Source organism: Euleptes europaea, chromosome 6 (assembly GCF_029931775.1).
Source record: "Euleptes europaea isolate rEulEur1 chromosome 6, rEulEur1.hap1, whole genome shotgun sequence".
In the NCBI taxonomy this organism is placed as follows: domain Eukaryota; kingdom Metazoa; phylum Chordata; class Lepidosauria; order Squamata; family Sphaerodactylidae; genus Euleptes; species Euleptes europaea.
In genome coordinates this window covers 102,537,057-102,557,557 of record NC_079317.1, presented here as the reverse complement: position 1 = coordinate 102,557,557, position 20,501 = coordinate 102,537,057, and the positions used below count along the sequence as shown (strand labels likewise).

General features: G+C 46.3%; 1 protein-coding gene across 1 annotated transcript in view; it reads left to right on the top strand.

The window, feature by feature from the left end:
- Positions 1-3,905: 3,905 nt before the first annotated feature.
- DTX4 (deltex E3 ubiquitin ligase 4) overlaps positions 3,906-20,501 on the top strand; it is a 48,941-nt gene continuing 32,345 nt past the window's right edge. Inside the window, exon 1 of the mRNA XM_056851570.1 lies at positions 3,906-4,121. Within this exon, the coding sequence (XP_056707548.1) occupies positions 3,911-4,121 (211 nt within the window). The 5' untranslated portion in view covers positions 3,906-3,910. The remainder of the gene's footprint in view (positions 4,122-20,501) is intronic.

The window sequence follows — 20,501 nt, the reverse complement described above, 5'->3', positions numbered from 1 at the left end:
ATATGGTAAACAGGGGTTCTTGGGGGGGGAGAGAGACCCGAGATCGTTATTTCAAGAAAACAGTTTATTTGCAGCTGCTGACTCAGAGGCCCTAATGGGCAGAAATCTCTGAGCCCCGATCATACTGAGGAAGGGATATTTATCCAAATTCAAGATATGACAACCCATCAACATTCAGGGTAGCGCTGATAACACTCCAGACATCGAGGCGGCAGCGGAGTAATAGTTTCACCCAGTTCTTGTTATGGTTTACTGTAACCCTCCACGACTCTTGCCCCAATTCCTTAGCACACAGGCATACACACACAGAGATATCCTGCCCAGCAACAAGCTATTCCCTTGCTGTCCTAATACATTTCAATACATTTACAGGGAGGAAAAGAGATTATTGCAAATTGCTAAATCAGTGGATCTTCCATAGTCAGGGGAAGTCTACCTGCTGTCACAATGACCAGTATCCATTTTTTACTAGTAGCCATGGATAGCCCTCTCCTCCATGCACATGTCCACTCCCCTCTTAAAGCCTTCCAAGTTGGCAGCCAGCGCCACATTTTGGGGCAGGGAGTTCCACAATCTAACTCTTGTGTTGTGTGAAGAAATACTTCCTTTTGCCAGCTTTGAATCTCTCACCCTCCAGCTTCAACAGACGACCCTGCGTTCTGGCATTACGAGAGAGGGAGAAAAGCCTCTCCCCGTCCACTCTCTCCAAACCATGCATAATTTTATAAACCTCTATCACGTCTCCAGGGCGGTTGCCTAGGGGCGCAGGCCTCAGAGGGGCGCGGAACTGGCCTGAGAGGCACCGTTTTGAAAACATAAGTTCCCTGGGGAAGGCCACTGACTATTTATAGTTTTATTTTAATATCAAACGGCTGGGCCGCCAAAGCAGCACCTCCCCAGATGACTGTAGTGGTCAGGTAGGTTCATATGGTTGAGAAAGTGGTCCTCAGGGTATACAGGCCTGTGAGAGTTCCTGACCTCCCTGTGCAAATTCCATAAAATCATTGGTTCTCGTAGGTTATCCGGGCTGTGTAACCGTGGTCTTGGAATTTTCTTTCCTGACGTTTCGCCAGCAACTGTGGCAGGCATCTTCAGAGGAGTAACCCTGAAGGACAGTGTCTCTCAGTGTCAAGGGTGTAGGAAGAGTAATATATAGTTATTCCAAGACACTGAAAGACTGGACAATTCTACCAACTATTTTGTCAGATTGCACAGAGAAGCCATTGAAATTCATAAACATCAGCACAACTTTAACAGAAAAGAGGAGAGTTTAAGAATGAATAAGGCTTGGCTTCCTGCCCTGAAAAACCTCCAGACAAAGACAACATTCAACAATAGCCATACAGATTAGCTTTGGATTACACACATTAACAGACCACTTCAGGATACAATGGTTCCAGATTAACATACCATACCCTCATTAGCACATTATCTTGATACTTACAGGACAATACTTTTGCAGGACAATACTCAGCTCAAACCCAACCCCTTTCTGACTATATATTACTCTTCCTACACCCTTGACACTGAGAGACACTGTCCTTCAGTGTTACTCCTCTGAAGATGCCGGCCACAGCTGCTGGCGAAACGTCAGGAAAGAAAATACCAAGACCACGGTCACACAGCCCGGATAACCCACAAGAACCAATGAACTCTGACCGTGAAAGCCTTCGACAATATCCATAAAATCACTTGCTCAGACTGTCATGCAGAAACAAGGATCTTTATTGAAAGCTTCAGGTGGTACAAGTCTTACACTGGAGAAGTTGCAAGTGAATTCAGATTCTCAAAGACAGAATTATAACCCCTACAGGGAAGCAGATGTCAAACGCGTGTTACGGGAACCTACGAGATAATAGTGCACGGGACTAAACATCCAAAGGACCCAGAGCTTGTTAGTACTATCCACCACCAAGGCCACAGTGGTGCAAGGGAGTCAGTAAGAGCGAGGGAGGGGGGTGGGAAGAGGGAGAGACATCCCAACTGGGGCCCGTCACACCCTGAGCCTGAACCAAGGAAGGTCAAGAGGCCTGAACTGCTTTTACGAGTCCAGGGGGGGGGGGGGAGCATACAAGACAAGGCATGCAGACCCTCACACCCCAAGACATACAGGGCTTTGGAATGCTATTGATACGGCAAACGGGGGTTCGTGGGGGGAGAGAGAGACCTGCAGATCGTTATTCAAGAAAACAGTTTATTCTGGCAGCTGCGACCCAGAGCACTCTATCGAGTAAAAATCTCTGAGCCCCGATCATACTGAGGAAGGGATATTTATCCAAATTCAAGATGTGACAACCCATCAACATTCAGGGTAGGCCGATAGCACCCCAGACATAGAGGCGGCGCAGCACAGTTCAGTTCTATCCATTTTCTCCTATCAATGTTTATAGTTCACTCGGACTCTCCATGACTCTTAACCCGCTTCCTTAGCACACAGACATACAGGGATATTCTGCCCAGCAACAAGCTATTCCCTGGCTGCCCTAATCCATTTTACAGAAAGGAAAAGAGATTATTACAAATTGCTAAATCAGTGGATCTTCCATAGTCAGGGGAAGTCTACCTGCCGTCACACTATGGAATGTAATTAATGGCAGCGCCTTATAAAAAGTTTTGTGCTTTTATTTTATTTTTTCCTACAAGACGTCGGTTTTTGAGAGCCGGTTAGCAACGGGGTGGGGTGGGGTGGGACAAGCAGCTGGCAAAACTGACTGGCCCCGGCGTGCCTCCCCTCAGCCGCCTTCCTTGCAAGCGCAGCCGACGCCGGCCTCCCCTCTTCCCTCGCCCATTGATCCACCACCGCCCCCCCCCCAGTTTCGGGCAAGGTGGTCCAGCCCCGCCTGCGGCCGCGGCGAGTCCGGTGCGGTCAGCAGGTGGCGCCTCCGACGCTGGCCAGAGGGAGGGAGGGACGGTGGTTGGGGGGGGGGGTCGCGGGCATGAGGTAATGGTGGTGGGGGGAGGAGGAGAAGGAGGAGGAGGGGGGCGAGGGCCGGTGCTGCGGCTGCTAGCCCAAAGCGCCGCTAAGGCGGAGAAGTTGGGTCGGGGGTGGCGGTGCGCAGGGCAGGGGCGCAGTGGGCGTTTGCGCCTCCCCTTTGGAAAGGGGGCACCGCGTTGGGCGGAGGGCTGCGCCCAGGAGACCCTCCTCGCGGAAACAGAAGGCAGGCAGCAAAAGCAACGGGGAGGTGGAGCTGGAGGGACTGCTGCATCTGGGGCGCGGGGAGGAGGAGGAGGAGGAGGAGGAGGAAGGGGGGAAACTGGAGCATGAAATTCCCAGCAGGGTTGGCTCGCAAGGATCCCCCCCGTGCAGCCGCAGGGAGGACGACACGAGTAGGAGAGGAGTAGGAGGAGATGCAACTGGTGCCACCGAGTCCACCCTCCTTTTTTGCCGTGGCGGGGCCGTGAAATCCCCCCTCCGAGCAAATGACGGAACCTGCTTTTCCAGCCCGCTGACTGGGTGGGGACGCTTGTGATTTTTTAAATGCACGGCTCTCGCAGGCAATGAGGAAAGAGCATTGAAGGAGGTGGGGTGCAAGCTTTAAAGGGCTCCGCTTTGCGCGTGAGACGGCAGCCGGGCGGCTGAGGACCCCCCCCTCCTCTCTCTCCACCCCCCGGCTTCCCAAACCCAGCGATTCGCTGCAAGAGAATTAAAAGGAGGAGAAGATCTGGGACGGATCCAAGGAAGGAGACCCCGGGCAGCCCCAGTGGTCGTGACGTTGGAGAGATCTGGGAGGAGGAGGAGGAGGAGGAGGAGGAGGAGGAGGAGGAGGAGGAGGAGGAGGAGGAGGAGGAGGAGGAGTGGGGGGGGTCTCGATGAAACCCACCGGACGCTGACGGAGCGAAAGGGGGCTGCAGCCGGGCTTTGGGGCGTTTGCTTCCTCGGGGGGAAACTGTTGCTGCCGCTGCTGCAACTATGTTGCTGGCTTCCGCCGTCGTGGTGTGGGAATGGCTGAACGAGCACGGCCGCTGGCGACCCTACAGCCCGGCGGTGAGCCACCACATCGAGGCGGTGGTGCGGGCCGGGCCCCGAGCCGGGGGCAGCGTGGTCCTGGGCCAGGTGGACAGCCGCCTGGCGCCCTATATCGTCGACCTGCAGTCCATGCACCAGTTCCGCCAGGACACTGGTGAGTGACCCCCGCCGCCGGTCCCCCCTCTCGCTCGCTTCCCCCGTCCTGAGCTCATCCCCAAGGCCCGGCAGGCGTGTGCAAAATAAAGAAGCCCTGTGCGAGGGATCAGCCTCTCGATTGCACCGTTTTCCGAAAAGATCCTCAGTTTGGGCAGATCCAAAATGGGGCAGCACTAGAGTAGAAACAGGCTTCTCCTCCCCAGAGAGGGACTCCCCAGACGTGTCCCTATCACGTGCCCCTGGCCCATAATGTCACTGCAAAAGAAGGGTCAAGAGGGATCTCCTATAGATGTGTTGGTTTGCCACCTGGATGTCTTCCCAGTCTCCCCCCCCCCCTTAGGCAAAACTGTGCCTTTGCTTTACAGCGCCAGCACTAGCATATGCACCTTTTGGAAATCAGTTCCTGCACACGCCGCTGATCCTCCGAAACCCAAATGCAAGTGTACACTGCTGTCAAAGGGCTTGTTTAAATGTGTGTGGATTCTAAGCATTGGCGCCTGCAAAGAGTGATGCATGTGACAGTGAAATAGCAAAGCCTGTCTGACAAAAACTTGACACAAGGAAAAAAACCTTTTTTGATCTTCCAGAAGGATGTCTGAGCCTGGAGGAAACCCTTGTCTGCAGTCCTGAGCACACTGACTTGGAGGGTAATCTCCATGAATGTAGTGAGGTTGCTTTAAAGCACTGGTTCCCAACCGGGGGTCCGTGGACCCCCAGGGGTCCGCGAGAACTAAATTAAGGTCCGCGAAACAAAGTTATAAACCCATAATAAATTAATATTTTCAATTAAAAGTTCTCTATTATAAAAATATATATTCAAATATTATTCTAAGTTTAATGTTGAACTAACAGTGATGGTTAAAGTTTATTTTCAAATTGTTGGAATTTTTATTTTGGACCTTGGGGTCCCTGCACCGAACAAAAAAGTCCTAGTGGTCCCTGGTCAAAAAAAGGTTGGGAACCACTGCTTTAAAGTAAACATGCATAGGAATGAGAAGATAAATAAATTATGGATAAAGTGTGTGTGTCTGTAATAGCAGGCGATTTTGGAACGAATAATAAGTAATACTGGAACTTTTTAGGTGTTCATATGAGCAAAAAGATGCATCAGAATCTCACATTAGTGACTCCCCAGGGAAATGTGAAATGCTTCACATCCATGACAGACCTTGCAGTGCATTTTAACAAATTGGAGTAACTCACCACCTTGTGCCTCTAAGGTAGTAATAACTAATAAAGAAGGTTAGGATCTCAACCTCATCTCTGAGCATGGGTTGGAAAGGAGGGGGAAATCTGCTGCTTACTCATCCGGACTGAATAGGAGGGGGGAGCGATTGAAATTAGATAATGAATCTGAGTGAAATGCTTTTGAGTGTACACCCTGAGAGTTCTAGTTTTATTCAGCCTTAAATAATGAGGGGAGGATGCGAATTGCAGGTTTCTTCCAAAATAAATTTTAATGAACAGTAAAACACCTGTGGGTTTGTTAGAAAATGTCAGAGATGTGAGTGGTGCTCCTGTGTTCCTGCTGCTGGGTCACCCCCCCCCACACACACACACCTTAATTAAGAAATTTATTGAGGCGTGAATGCCTCGAGAGAAATCATTTCTGAATATCTTCAGTGAAGCAATTTCAGTCTTGTGAAGGATCAAGTGTAGGTGGGGAGACAGAGACAGAGAGCCGTCCTTTCTGACAAGAGGAAAATACCCTGGGAAAGCCAGCAGCCTTCTTGGCTGGGAATCCCTGTTTGCTGTTGCCAGTGAGCTCAGGTCAAGAAGGGGTAAAGCGGTTGGATCAGAAGAGGAGCTGGGAGGAGATAGCAGGTGAAATCAGGCTTCCAAAGTGGAGAGAGAGGAATGGGAAGCCTGACTCTCATAATGGTGCAGGAAATGCACACTGGATGATCGAAACAGAATTGTGAACATTGTACGGATGTGAAAGAGAAAAGCAGAAAAGGGGACAGAAGGAGAATCAGCATCAAAGGGGAGAAAGTGAACAGGGTATTTCGGGTGGGGGGGAATATAAAGCAGGGAGGTAGGAGGAAGATAAGCCTAATGGTGAAATGGCTGGGATAAGCAGCACTGCACATCCCTTTGTCTGGAGTTGGGGAGCAGGTTTTCAGAAAGAAGGATACTGCAGAGGAGAAGGCCAGGCTGCTAGCTTTGGGACTCATTCAGAAGCTGTGAATATTATAACTATTCTACCACCATCCCAATATTATTTAAAGAGAACACTGATATAACAAGTCAACAATCCATCATACAGTCATATGATCAGAAAAGACTAGAAGTGATGCTAACCCTAAATCTGTGGTCTGAACTGATTTGTTCTCTGTCTTCCAAGAAGAGCATCGGTACGTTTTACCTCAAGTGTTTTTATAGCAAAATTTGAAAGGTTTTTTTAAAAAACCAAAACAAATAACATATAATGTTACTTAAGCTTTACCTTAACAAGAATCAAAACCAACAAAGAATCCTGCAACATTTTAAAGACTAGAAAATATATTGCAGCCTAAGCTTTCAAGTCAGGATCCTCTTGTTCAGGTTACTTATTTATTATCATCATTAATATTGTTTGTATCCTGCTTCCTAACAAAAAACATTCCAGAAGACAGTATACAAACCTAAAATGGATGATATAAAAACTATATAACAACCAAGTAAAATCAGATGAAACACAAAATCAATTAAAATGACAACATAAAACTAAAATAAATCAATAGATAAAACAATCATTTTAAGCAAATACATATTGAAAGCGAAAATAGGAAAGTTTTAACTGTCTTTCTGAAGACAAATAGGAAACTGGCCTTGTGGGCCTCCCAAGGGACAGAATTCCAGAGTGGGTTTCATCATGGAATGCATATGAGATGGCAGAGGTTTGACATGATGTAGGGCTTCTCCATAATGTCAATGAAAGCCAGTGTAGTGGTTAAGAGTGCAATCCTGGGGGGTGGGGGGCATTTGAGCTGCCTCCTCTGAGGCTTCCCAGCCACTGAAAAGAAATTTACAACCTTTTAAAAATAAATAAAAAGAAAATGCCCTCATTGACTGCAGTGAGGCTGCACCGCCAAAAAAGGTGGCGTAGCAACGCTGCAGCGCGAGGGGGGGGTTTTCCTGGGGCGAAAGGGGTTAGGAAGCTGCTTAAAGGCAGCCCCGCCCCAGGAACGCCTCCTAGAACGCCAGCACGGGGACATGTGCCACTGGAACTCTGCCAGGAAGCAGCACTGGTGCCCGAGCCCCACACCTCTGTGTTGTGTCTCGGCGCTGGCGTGGATGCCACCCATGATGGTGCCCCTTATCCCGGGTTAAGTGGGCACTTACCCCGGCGCAGGGTCACACCAGCTCCTATGGGCATTCTTCCCCCCCCCCTTTAGGAATGGGATGCCTGAGTGTCGGACTAGTGTCTGGGAGACCAGAGGCCAAATCCCCACTCATGCCATGGACACTTGCTGGGTAACGTTGGGCTAGTTACACTCTCTCAGCCCAACCTACCTCACAGGGTTGTTGTGAATGTAAAATGGAGGAGAGGAGAATAATTTAAGCCACTTTGGGACCCCATTGAGGGGAACAGTGGGGTACCAATGAATTACATACATTTTAAAAATGAGCAGGAGGAAGTGTATTGCAAAAGATAATTCTTCAAATATCCAGGACCAAGACCACTCTGAATTGTGCTTGGAAACTTGCTGGTAATCAGTATAATTTATTTGAGAAGAAGCGCTAGATGTTCTGTTTGGCTGGTGCCAGTCAGCAACTTTGCTGCTACACTCTGGAGTAGTTCAGATTTTTGCTCTGTCCTCAAAGGCAGTCCTGTGTATAGTATGTTGCAATAGTCTGATCCTGATTATCTCGTCAGATTATGAAGGCCAGATTTCTGTTGCTCAAGAGAAGTTACACCAGGCAAAGTTAAAAATGTCCCTGCTCACCTGAGAATTCATAAAACAGAACTGGGTCTAGGAACAGCCCAAATTAATTATCTGAACCTTCAAGGGAAATTGGCTGATGGGTTCTAGGCCATGGAAGCTGATGCAGTAATAAATGCCGTAGTCTTTAAGGTGCCAGATGTCTCCTATTTTCTGTAAAAGGCTAGCATAGCAACCCCACTGAAATTCAGGAGGAGTTTGACCCATAGGCCTCTCACCATCTCTTAGATCAACTATTCCACCCACCATAGACATATAGATTAAATCTTAGTTATTTGGCCCTGATCCAGCCATTGCTAACTCCAGAAAGAATTCAGAGAAACCTGTTCCTCAACAGCATTCAAGGAAAGAAGGAGATATAATTGGGGATTATCAGTATACGTACGACTTAACTCCCAAGGCTATCTCAACCTCTCCTAAAAGCTGTGTGTAGACAGTGTGGGGAAGGTGGAACCTTGTGACACTCCGCAGGTCTGTTCGCATGCAGTGGAGCAGCAGTTCCCCAGTATCCCTTCCTGTTATATGCCTGTCAAACAAGAACATAATCACTTCAGAGTGGTGCCTCCATCTTCCAGCCCTCTCAGGAAGTCCAGAAGGTTACCACAGTCAGGTATCAAAGGCTGCTGAGAAGTCCAGAAGAATCAACAGGGAACACACTCCCGTTGCTTCTCCTCTGATGAAGGTCATAAACCAGTGCTTCTGAGGAAATTTCCGTTCAAATAATTGCACAAAAAACTAGACTGAAATGGGTTTGGATGCATTATATCCATTATTCCCACCTTCAATAATGTATGTCAAGTGTGTTGGGGCCCTAAGATCCCAAGTGTAATGTATCTTCACCTATCAGAATCAGCCCCTGAGGCAGGATGATGGAGGAAATATTCAGCTCTACGAAGCTGAAGTTGCTTCACTAACTGCTGAGAAATAAACCTTGGTGCGCTCACTTCTGCTGTGTATGAAATAGGGCACTTGCCATGCTTGGTGTGTGGTTAAATCTGAACTGCAGTGCAGAAGACCTATGAAACAGAATGTGCATTTTTGCTGTGGAGCTGCACCATAGCTTCATGGATTAATTTGCTGCTTGTCTATCCTGGGGTTTCACAGATATAAGACCTTTGTTAGCCCAATTAGAAATTCTGGTTGTCCTGTAGCAGTGGTATAGAGTAATGAGCTGAGAGCATGAGCTATGAGGTGGATGTTAAAATCCCCATTCTGTATTACCTGGGTCGTTCTAGGCATAGCATGATGTGCCACCTTCAGCTTCCCATAATATGTGGTAATAATAGTGGCTTTGTGGTGTGGATTGATGAAGTAATGAATATCAAATGGTTTGACCAGTTAAAGCAGAACAACTCTATAAATGCAACGTTACTGTTCTATTATGAGCCAGAGCAGCCCAGCACCCAACCTGCCACTCTGGAAGCCTTCTCCTGTCCCTTGAACCAATCTTTTGGCGGTAGCACCAGGTGGCTGTGTTCCAGCTGCCCTTTTTCATTATGGTGTCACATACATACAGTGTTCTAAGGTAACTTAACAGTTGATACAGGAGGAAGGTGCTTGGGGCAGCAGGAAAGGACAGAGAGATGGAAAGGCTTGGGCTGGGTTAGGATGCTTGATATGACCTGCATGCTGCCCATTACAGAATGCAGACTTACCCACGGGCTTAACTTCTTACCAGCCTTCTTAGATAAGCAGCCACCAGTACAGTGGTTGCTGCTGCTGCTGAGACTGGCAGAGGAGGCAACAACACTCGGCCATTTTGCCTGGACCCATTAACTCCCACCGAGGGTCCCTTCCCTCTGTCTTCCAGTTGCCAGTGGAAGCCACAAAGCAAGCACACCTTTGTTTGCCAGCTCCCAGCCCATGCAGAGGATCCAATTCCTCCAGCTTTTTATTGGTTTTGCTGTTTTACTTTTTAAAAAATGAAACCCATGTTGAGAATAAATTATGTGGAATTCCAATTCTGCACTGTTTTTCCAGCAGTGGTTAGTCAGATCTCTTCCCCCCTCTCTGTTCACAAGGTGAGTGTGATGGTGCTTGCAGTCTCACCTTGTTTGTCTGGTGAGTTCAATCTTCCCTCCATGAATTAGTCTTACCTTTTTAAAAATAATCAGCACTTGTGGCCATCACATCGCCTTGTGGCAACGAGTTCTGTACATTAGTGATGCAGTGTATGAAAAAAGCATTTTCTTCTGTTTGTACTGTGCCTGGTGCCAGCCTGTTTAGTTGGATCATCCCATGTCCTGGGCTGCAATCCTGAACATACTTAATTGAGAGTAAGTCCCATGCAATTCAGTGGAGCTTACTTCTGAGTGTAGGAGCTTAGTGTAATATTAGTGTTATGAGAGAGAATCTCTTCTGTAATCACTTTCTGTAGCCTTCATGGTCTTGTAAAACTCTTCCTCTTGCCCTGTGTCCTGAAGGGGAGATTTGGTAGAGATGCCAGTGACAGCAATATTGTTGGGTGGATCATCCTCAGCCCAGAATTTAATTATGGATGTCTATACATTTATGTAGATGTAAACACCCTACCTGTACTCTGGCATTCCTACTATTCCATTCCTCAACATGGTAGATGTGGGTCTCATTTTATTATGTCATTACAGCTGCAGGGCCGCTTTTTCCTGATTGGACATAGGGAAGTTTATATTCTGAACAGGGCTTTTGCCCCCTCCAAGAGAGCCATTAGCATGCATACCAGCTCCTTGTCTGTGTGGTGGTGACCCTCCCCCTCTCCCCCAAACCTGGTCTTTTACTGTGAATAAAAACACTGTCCTTCTATTAGCCTCTTCAGAGGTTGCCACAGTGATAAAAGCAATGTGTCTGCCTGTCCTTCTGCCCCCCCCTTGCTGGATTTGTCAAACTAATTTCGAAGTCTTACCTCGTCCCAACTTGGCTGTAGAGCCAGTGGGTCAGGAAAAAGTGGGCTGGCCAGGCTGCCTGTCTGTCTCTATCCTTTTGTCAGCTCTGAGACAGGCTGAGATTAATGTTTGCTTTACTCTTGGAGAAGGAACGGCTGGAAAAGAATACCAACAAGAAAAGTTTCTTTCAAGTCTAGGGGGTCCTGGGAGTTAGAGGAGGTATTCATTAAGTAGCAGTATTGAAAGGTTCCTGCTTAGTGAGTTTAGAATTTTATCTAGAGACTAATTTCTTGGTCATCTTTTATTGTGCTTTTAACAGTCCGTGTGCTTTGCAGTCTTTAGCTTTTTCTTCTCCTCAAAATAATGGTGAGGTCAGCAATATTAGGAGTACGGAACTGAGACTGAGGTCACGTATGAGCAATAGATGTCAGCAATATTAGGAGTACGGAACTGAGACTGAGGTCACGTATGAGCAATAGATGTCAGCAATATTAGGAGTACGGAACTGAGACTGAGGTCACATATGAGCAATAGATGTCAGCAATATTAGGAGTACGGAACTGAGACTGAGGTCACATATGAGCAATAGATGTTCTATTGGGTACTACATTGTCCTTGCAGATGGCGTGTGAAGATGTGCCATAGAGCTGGGAGTGGCCTCTAGTAAGCTATGTGGGGGTGTGGTGAACCAGCGCAGACCAGAGTTCCCGCGCACTCACCCTTCAGGAACGGGATATGACTGAAACTGTATCCTGAGTGATGTGGTAAAGTTTGATATCGCATCACATTTATATCTTGTCCTTTCATCTGACATAGTAGGCTCTGGCCTATGAAAGTTCTATATTTGATAGTATTTTAGGTGCCACAAGATTTTGTCATTTTGACCGTGAAGTAGGTTAGGCTAAGAGATGTTGGCTGGTCCAGGATGGTGAGTGGAGCTTCATGATTGAGAGTTGGAACCCAGCTTTCTGTGATTCACAACCAAGTACGGTACTCAATCCACCATGTAACACTGGCTCTCTGTTGTTGTGTTAGGCCATAGTTGTTAGTATTTGAACCCTGGTCTAATGATTTGTGTACTGGGATACACCCTTAAAATGCGGTATCATAGTCCCATGGAAGAAGAAGGTAACTCCCAAATAAGTGTCATGGCTTCATAAGCCTTAGTGTTGCAGATACAAAATGTGAAACTGCTTGTACTTCACATTGGGCACATACCCTTTATTATGGCTTGCTGTGGCAAAATAAACTAGGAGATATAATAAGTCCTGCAGTACACCATGTGTCTGGTGACTTGCTTTCTAGATCTGAAATGGAAGACATAACATGCCTTCCTCCTGCACAGTACCTGCAAGATACACTGAATATACTTGACTATGAAAAAAACATTTTTGAGGAGCTGTCTGAGAGGCATGATATTGGGCTAAAACATTAAAGAACATGGTGGTCTTTGCAGTGTCTCTGTGTGTGCCTACTTCTTGCCCTAATGGAGTTTCAGTATTTTATTAACTGTACGTTGCCACAATCAATTATGGCTTCCTAAAGTGTACACAGTGTTGACATGGTGGAAGAAAAAGGTTTTATCTTTCATGTATCAGGGGAACCCTTGAAGAATTTAACCAGGGTACAGGTGTGAACCTGCTTGGCTGTAATGTGGAAAGCATTAATTATTTCCTCGATGATGGATACCAGGCCATCCTAGTAGAACTCATTTGAATTAACACTTCATGTAGGGGCACATAGACGTTCAAGGGGAAGCCATCCTTCTTCTTCCCTCTGTGCTTTAACTGCCTGTCAGTGAGGACAGATAAAAGAGAAAGCGCATTAAAGATTGATTAAAAATGAAATAAATAGGCATGTGAAGATGGGCTAAGTCTCACTGAATGTAAGAGAGGAAGCCCAGATCTTTAAAGTTAGGATAGTCACACAACTTTGGCAGAGAAGAATCTTCTGGCTCCTTTGGAGACCAAAGCCGTCGAGATTGTGCTGTGAAGCCCCTCAAAGAGGGACGGGCAGCACTCCCCTCACACCCCCAAGCTTCCTTTTGAATGCATGATTGTTCTGCATGCCTCTCCTCCCTTCCCTCCCCAGTTGCTATGAATGTTGTTGTTTTGGGTCATTAAGGCGTTCTGATGGTGGAGGGTCCTGACCCTGGCAGGGCCTTGAATAGCTATTGTCCCTTTTCTTCCCTTCTTGAATGGAAGGCTGATGGGCTGTCTGGAGTGACCCAGGGAGCGAGGGATGGCAGGAGGATTTTCCCACATAGCTGATGGACGGAGCTGGATGGGGCCAGATGCTGAAATTCCATCATCCTGCTCCCCCTTAGCGTTGGTTCCTTCCCCTTCTCATGATGGATTATAATAAATTATAGACTCACTGCAAGTGGGACTGTGGCTTGGATTTGAACAGGCTTTTCCATCACAATGCCTGATTATTTCTTGAAGCCCACTGCCCACATGATTTCCTCGGAAAATCCCCTTTCTGTCTGAAATACCTTGTGCTGGTGTGTGTGGTCTTGTCTAATGCAGGGTTTCAGCTTTGCTCAAGCCTAATGAGTCAAAGAATTTTAGAGAGGACAGAACCACGGGGAGATTTCCAGGTGCTAACTGTAGAAAGTCTTTATTAATTTATGCCTACATTTTGCTGTTCCCACCAATACATTCTTCAAACAGTTTATGGAACGGAATCCAATGGAAGCAGAGTCGGTTTTTTGTACAGTAGGTGCCACAGTGCATTTACAGCTAAATCATAAAGCATTTCATGTAATTCAGGCCTAAGCAACAATCACTGGAATAAATGATCCAGGTTTATCCTTTGCTTTCTATTGCTGATTCCCACTCTTGAGCCATCTGCACCAGGTACCTGTACCTCATGCTAGTTGGCAGGACTCTGCTGCTGTAAATCTCAGAAGGAACCTCGGGAATTGTTCTGACAGATCAGCCCCCCACACACACACACAAAAAGGGGCTTGACACTGCAAATTCCCTTTTTTGTATGTTGTAGAAGGGACTGGGGCACTTGGGTTGATTTTAGAGCTGGATTGACGGATTTCATCTTGCACTGAAATTTTAACTTTTAATAAGCGGCTTTACTTTTTATATTTGTCCAGCTTTCTATGTTGAGCTGTTGCTGCCCACTTACTCTCCTCTCCGGCAGACCTGGCCTTGCATTGAGATAACTGGGGTTGTTATCACAACAAAGGGACATGGAGAAATTAGATACTGTTGAAAATTCAATAAGGGGGGGTTATTTTTGTGTCACCGGCTTCATTTGGTTATTATGGGAATGAGTCTGATAATATTTTAGGCTTATGTGCTTTCCGTCTCCTTGTGCACCACACTTGGAGACCCAAAGCCTCTAAATTCCCAACAAGCCCTAACAAACTATGGGTTATTTTCATGCATACAAAGCAGTAATTCAAACCAATCTGGTTTTGGGGCAAGAAAACAAGCCCCATAGTTTGTGAGTAATGTGGGAGTCTTCTGTCTGTAAGTTGCATGTAAGGGGCGAAGAGGGAAGGGGGGGAAAACTGAAGGCTCTCAAGGCTTGTTCTGGTAACAACATAGTCTGATTTGTTGTTTTATCTGAATGCACTCTGTGCCGCAGAATTTACAGTCATGGGTCATTTAAGCTGAAAATCCCAGCCTCTGTGGTCCCCCATCCCTTCTGTTTGGGTTCAGAATCTCAGGGAAGTCATCCTCTGTCTCCTGATAATAAGTCAAGAGGCAACTTTGCTTGTCCGAAGTGTGGATTTCAGTATTTTAATGAGCTGGAATCATGGCCTGCAATCCAACATCCTGTATACACTATCTTGAGATAAGCACGTACATCTGTGCAGAGAAAGGTTGTTTCCAAATGGAGGTTTTTCTCCTCCTCGGCTTCCAGACTGGAACACTTAATTGTGTTTTAGGACGTTGGGCTGTAACTGTCCTGCTTCCAGGTTTCCCTTGTTCTCAGTAGTCTCATTCCAAACCTGCTCCAAACTTTTTGGAAAGTACATAGGCCAAACATGTTAGCACGCCATCTGGAAGGAAGTGTACACATTTTCGCGCTCTGCAAAGGTCCACATTGGTGCCATTTCCCCTCCATCAGCACTTCCCAGGTTCCATTTTGTCCCCCTGCTGTAGCATTCGAGGGGGCTTTTGAGGTTTTTTTTTAAAAAATCAGTAATTGCTATGGCACTATGGCACTGTAACAATTTTAATAGAACTGTTATAGGGCATACATGAAAAAAATTAAAAAGGGGGAGTTGCCACAGTAGCTGTGATGACCATACTCCTGAGAGCTATTTTGGAGTTTCGACAGAACATGTAGGTGACTGGGGAAGGCACTGGCAAACCACCCCACAAACAAAGTCTGCCTAGTAAACGTTGGGATGTGATGTCACCCCCATGGGTCAGGAATGACCCGATGCTTGCACAGGGGACCTTTACCTTTTTGCAGAACATGTATGGGAGGGAAAAGTCTGGAAAAAAGATGGAATCAAGTATGCAGAAAACTCCACTGTGTGGAAGCTCTGTTGCCAATGTGCATGCCTCTATATCCATAGCAGCAATGACAGCAACACAAAATATCCTGACTGTTTGGCCATCTGGAAGCATGCAGAGTTTGTGGACACATACAAGGTTGCATAACAACCAGGACTACTAAAGTGGGGTTTATGGTTTTTCAGATTGCATTCTATGGCTTTTATTTATTTAAGAAATGTTACTCAAGGATCAAGGTAAAAACACAGAACAACAATCAAATAATACCAGATTAAAATAGTTTCACATATCAGTTAACAACTAAATAGCAAATTTCAGTAGTGATGTTAAGAGCAGTGGACTCTAATTTGGAGAACCGGGTTCTATTCCGCACTCCTCTACATGAAGCCTGCTGGGTGATCTTGGGCCAGTAATTCTCTCAGCCCATGCAGAGGCAGGCAATGGCAAACCACCTCTGACTGTCTCTTGCCTTGGGGTCGCCATAAATCAGCTGTAACTTGATGGCACACACATACACACACGTCCCTAGCTTTTCCACACATAGATTTCAGGGCAATTTTTAAACTAATACTGATAAGTTTTTAAGCTTTAGGATACATCCTCATAAAAGTTTCTCATTCATAGGAAGGGTGCTTTCCCTCTTATTTTCATAGCACTGAGTCACATCTAGATTTCACTGCCAGTGCTGGTGTTATTGGACAGAATATCTCCTTTGCTCTGACCTAACAAGGGGTACTGTAGAAGTCATTACATGCAATTCTGAATCTTTTTCAGAATCTTTGTGCAGACGCACATTCACTGCACTGGTCTAAACCTTACATGCATTCCAGTGTGTACACAGAGCTCCAGTAGAAGCAGGCTTCTCCATTCACTTGAATTTTGTGTGTATGTGTGAATTTGGACCTTTCCCCTTTACTAAAAATGTTTGGGGATGGCTTTTAGACAGCCTTTTAGGAGAGCTCCACAAACATTTTTTAATTCTACAGCAGTAAGGAATCATTATATAATAACTAATAGGTTTGTTGGTTTGTTACAGCTTTACTCTTGCTAGCCAATGGGTACTAATAAGCCTAGAAAATTAATATGTTTACCTTCAAGGACACTTTGGCTGTAATCCTAAAGACACTCTCCTGGAAGTAAGCCCCCTTGAATAGCAGTGCTTCTTATAATTGCTCCCTTTTACTTTCTTTTTTCAATTTGCTATGAAAACCAATACTTTTAACAACCAAGGAGAAGAAATGCCCACATTTTAAAATTTTCGCTTGGGGACACCCATCTACTTTACACTAAGCGTTTTGTTTTTATTAACTGTAGTTTAATGTGAAGTCTGAACAACTGCTAAATGACCGTATTTTTCGCTCTATGAGACGCACTTTTTTCCTCCTCAAAAGTGAGGGGAAATGTCTGTGCATCTTATGGAGCGAATGTGTGTGAATCCGGCCAACAGCTGAGCCTCGGGACCCGGAAGTGCGGGGGGAGGTTAAACTGCTCTGCGCTGCCTGGGCTTCATGTAGAGGAGTGTGGAACAGAACCCGGTTCTCCAAATTAGAGTCCACTGCTCTTAACATCACTACTGAAATTTGCTATTTAGTTGTTAACTGATATGTGAAACTATTTTAATCTGGTATTATTTGATTGTTGTTCTGTGTTTTTACCTTGTTCCTTGAGTAACATTTCTTAAATAAATAAAAGCCATAGAATGCAATCTGAAAAACCATAAACCCCACTTTAGTAGTCCTGGTTGTTATGCAACCTTGTATGTGTCCACAAACTCTGCATGCTTCCAGATGGCAGCGTGGAGAACTTTTAAGACTCCCCGCCCGGCTTCCAGGGACTCTGCTTTAAAGCCTTCTCTAAAAACTTGTTTTCCTCCTCTAAAAACTAGGTGCGTCTTATGGGCAGGTGCGCCTTATGGAGCGAAAAATACAGTAGTATTTTCAGCAGTGATTTTGTTCCAACAACGGTCCCTTTTTCTGGGCAGGCTACTGGTAAGCAGTGTATAAATCAGTTGTAACAGTGTAAAAATAAGTATTTACCTAGTGCCCTTTTTTAAACTAGTTTTTTTCTGGGGGAAATGCCAGCTTTCCATGCATTAACTTGCACAGAGTGAAGAAAAAAAACAACACTGGTGACAATCTTTTCAGTAAATAATCCTTCTCTGTTTTTAGTACTTTTTTTTCCTCAAAAAAGGAAATCCCTTATTGAAATATTTATTTCCAAGGAATTGTATTTATAAACAGAGATAAAGGTCTTAACCTTAAGTCTCAACACTGAGATTCTTATACTTTACACTCTTCGCATCATTCGTGTTCTGGTTTTATACGGCTAATAACCACTCTCTTCAGTCTTCTGTATCCTCAATATGTGAGGTCAAGTGAAGTGGTGGCCTTAGGTGGTGAGTTTTGTGGGGTGTTAGACCCTGTTGCTACACTGACCAGGAAGCTCCACTGGGCATGTGCAGACTGCCACATGGTCTTAACAAACGCCTGAAGAATGAGGAGGAAGGAAATGTTATCTCCTTCAGCTCCTGGATGGGATGATAAGAGGCAATGGTGGACTAGCCAGGGACAATGGCACCCTTGTTGATCTGCTGTCAATATGCACGACAGTCATTCATTACCACATAGCACATTTCCCATAAATTAGATGTAAAAAGTACCTAGTCCAGCATTTTTGTCATATTATATTTAAATTTTCCACCTCACTGTCCTGGAAGAAATCATTTGTGTATTTCTCATACAAATGTTGTTCATTCTCTATAACTGTGGATTCACATTTTAATTATAAGTATAAATGATTCAGTTTTTAGAACAATCGGAAGGGATATTCCAGTATTTCCTGCCTGAATCAGTCAATTACTGGTGAAGTTTTTCTGCCTGTTGTCCTGTTCCCTAAATTGGTGATACTGACTACAGGCTGAGGACCCTCCAGCGAAGCAGTTTCTGTGTATGGAGCCTCCTTCCCTCCCTCCCTCTTCTGTTTGGTGGGCTTGCCTTGCCTTTGTGCAAGGATCTCATAGCCTTTGAAATCCACTAAACTGAGGCGAAAGGAGCTTTGATGTAACAAAGGAATGAAACACAATTATTGCTTTTGATGGATGGCTAGAGTGACCTTTTACTCCATGGTTCAATATACCAAGCTTTTCCTATGACATTTTTAGGACTGAAACCTAGTTCAGTTAAAAATAGGCACTGAAAGAACTGTAGTACCTTCCTTATGCTTTTACTTTTAACAATTACTTGAGACCCTCTGATAACATGATGGATGTTGTAATCGAGGCATGGTCTACTCAAGATGATGATGCGGTAGAATTTCAAGAAGGTAGAATGGTCTGTACCATTTCAGAATATAAGTGGGGGTATTTTATATGTCCCTGGGTTGTGAAAACTCCCTGTAAATTAACAGCTAGCACATTGGTCAAATGTGAGCTCCAGGCTGAGAGCGCAGCTGGAGTCAAGGTCGAGTAGCTCAGAGGTTTGTTATGACGGCCTGCGCCCCGGCGCGATAACTGTAATCTATCATGGGAACCAGGCTCAGCCTGGTATCCAATGGTGCCTTTCAACCTGCCCGCTTCCCCCCACTTGAGTCCTGTTAAGTAGGTTTCTGCGATACACCTTATGCTTCCCAAATAAACTGCTTCTTAGACGACTCTGTCTGGACTTCTGTTGATTGGGATTTGACAGGTGGATTCAGACCTTACAATAGGACTCAAGTCTTTTTCTCCTTCTTTTTTTTTTTAGTTTCTTTTTTTTTATTTTAAGGAATGTGGTTCTTGCCTCATTCCTAAAGTGCATGGGAACAGCACCTGGGTTCACTGGCTCCTCGTCGGGAGAGGACCACCGGGGGGGTCAATTGAAGGCCTCCACCGTGCGAGAAATCCTCTGACAGCTCCTGCAAGAGGAGACTGAGGATCGAATCCGGAGTGCCCAGACAGAGGTCGACCGGCACCGGCGTGAGGAAAGGAGGAAGGCCACCAGGTCCTACCTTTTAAACCAATTCCGTCACTTGAATAACGGTACCTTTGGGGGTGCGCAGGAGGAGCAGACCCTGCTAACCCAAGAAGGGACTTCCTTACTAACGCAGTGGGTCGTGCACACCGCGGCTTATTGGACAGTCCTTTTCTACGGGCCGCTATGGCTGAAGGCTCCGGAGGCAACTACTTTCAGTTCGAGGCGAGTAACGCTGCCGCCAAAATTGTGTTACGCATCATGGAACTACCACCGTCGGCCTCGGAAGCCCAAATCCAAGAACTGTTGTTGTCAGATTTTGGGGCCACTGTGACAGACGTGGCACGGCAAATAATGCCGCTTCTTACCAACCTGGAAGAGGTGAAACTGTTTCTAACTCCCCTGTTGGAGCAACTTCTCTGAGACACCGCCGCGGCTCAGGCGGCGGAATTGGGAGCGGCTGTGGCCAAAGCCGAGGCCCAGACGGCGGAGTTGGTCGCGACCCGGGCATCCTCGGAGCACGATCCAAGGATACTGGACTGCTGGGCTTGGGACCAGGATCAAGAGAGGAGGACTTCACGCTTTCGCTCTCTTCCGATCGGTCTTTTATGGCTCACCCAAGACACCAAGCTCGTCGTCAACGAGCTACCGTACACTATGCCCTGACCCAAGATATCTGTGAATACCCGGGGGAGGGGGATTCGGACAGAGAGGATGCTGAAGACTGGAATGCTCCTTTCAATGTGTCTCAGGGGTGGTACGGTGGAGAAGCAACCGAGGATTGGAATGCCCAGTTTGGCGTTTCCAAGGGCCGGCGTGGAGGCAGAATGGCAGATGAAGTTTCTCATTTGCACTTCCAGAACCGAGAACTACAGCAGCAGATGGCCCAAATGCAAGAGCGAATGGATGCTCTATGCCGCGAATGGGGACGGAGGCAACAGTCCCGGTGAGATTGCCGCCGCAGCCCAGCGTTCCTCCTCAAGTCCCGCCACAAGCGCCGCCACAAGCACTGCCGCAAGCCCTGCCGGGGGGATTCCCTCCGCATTGGCAGTACCCGCTGCCCTGTCCGCATGCATCCTTAAAGGACTTACGAGTGACTTTTAACGGCTCTGCAGAAGCCCTACCCTATTTTTTGCATCAGGTAGACAGCTTCATGA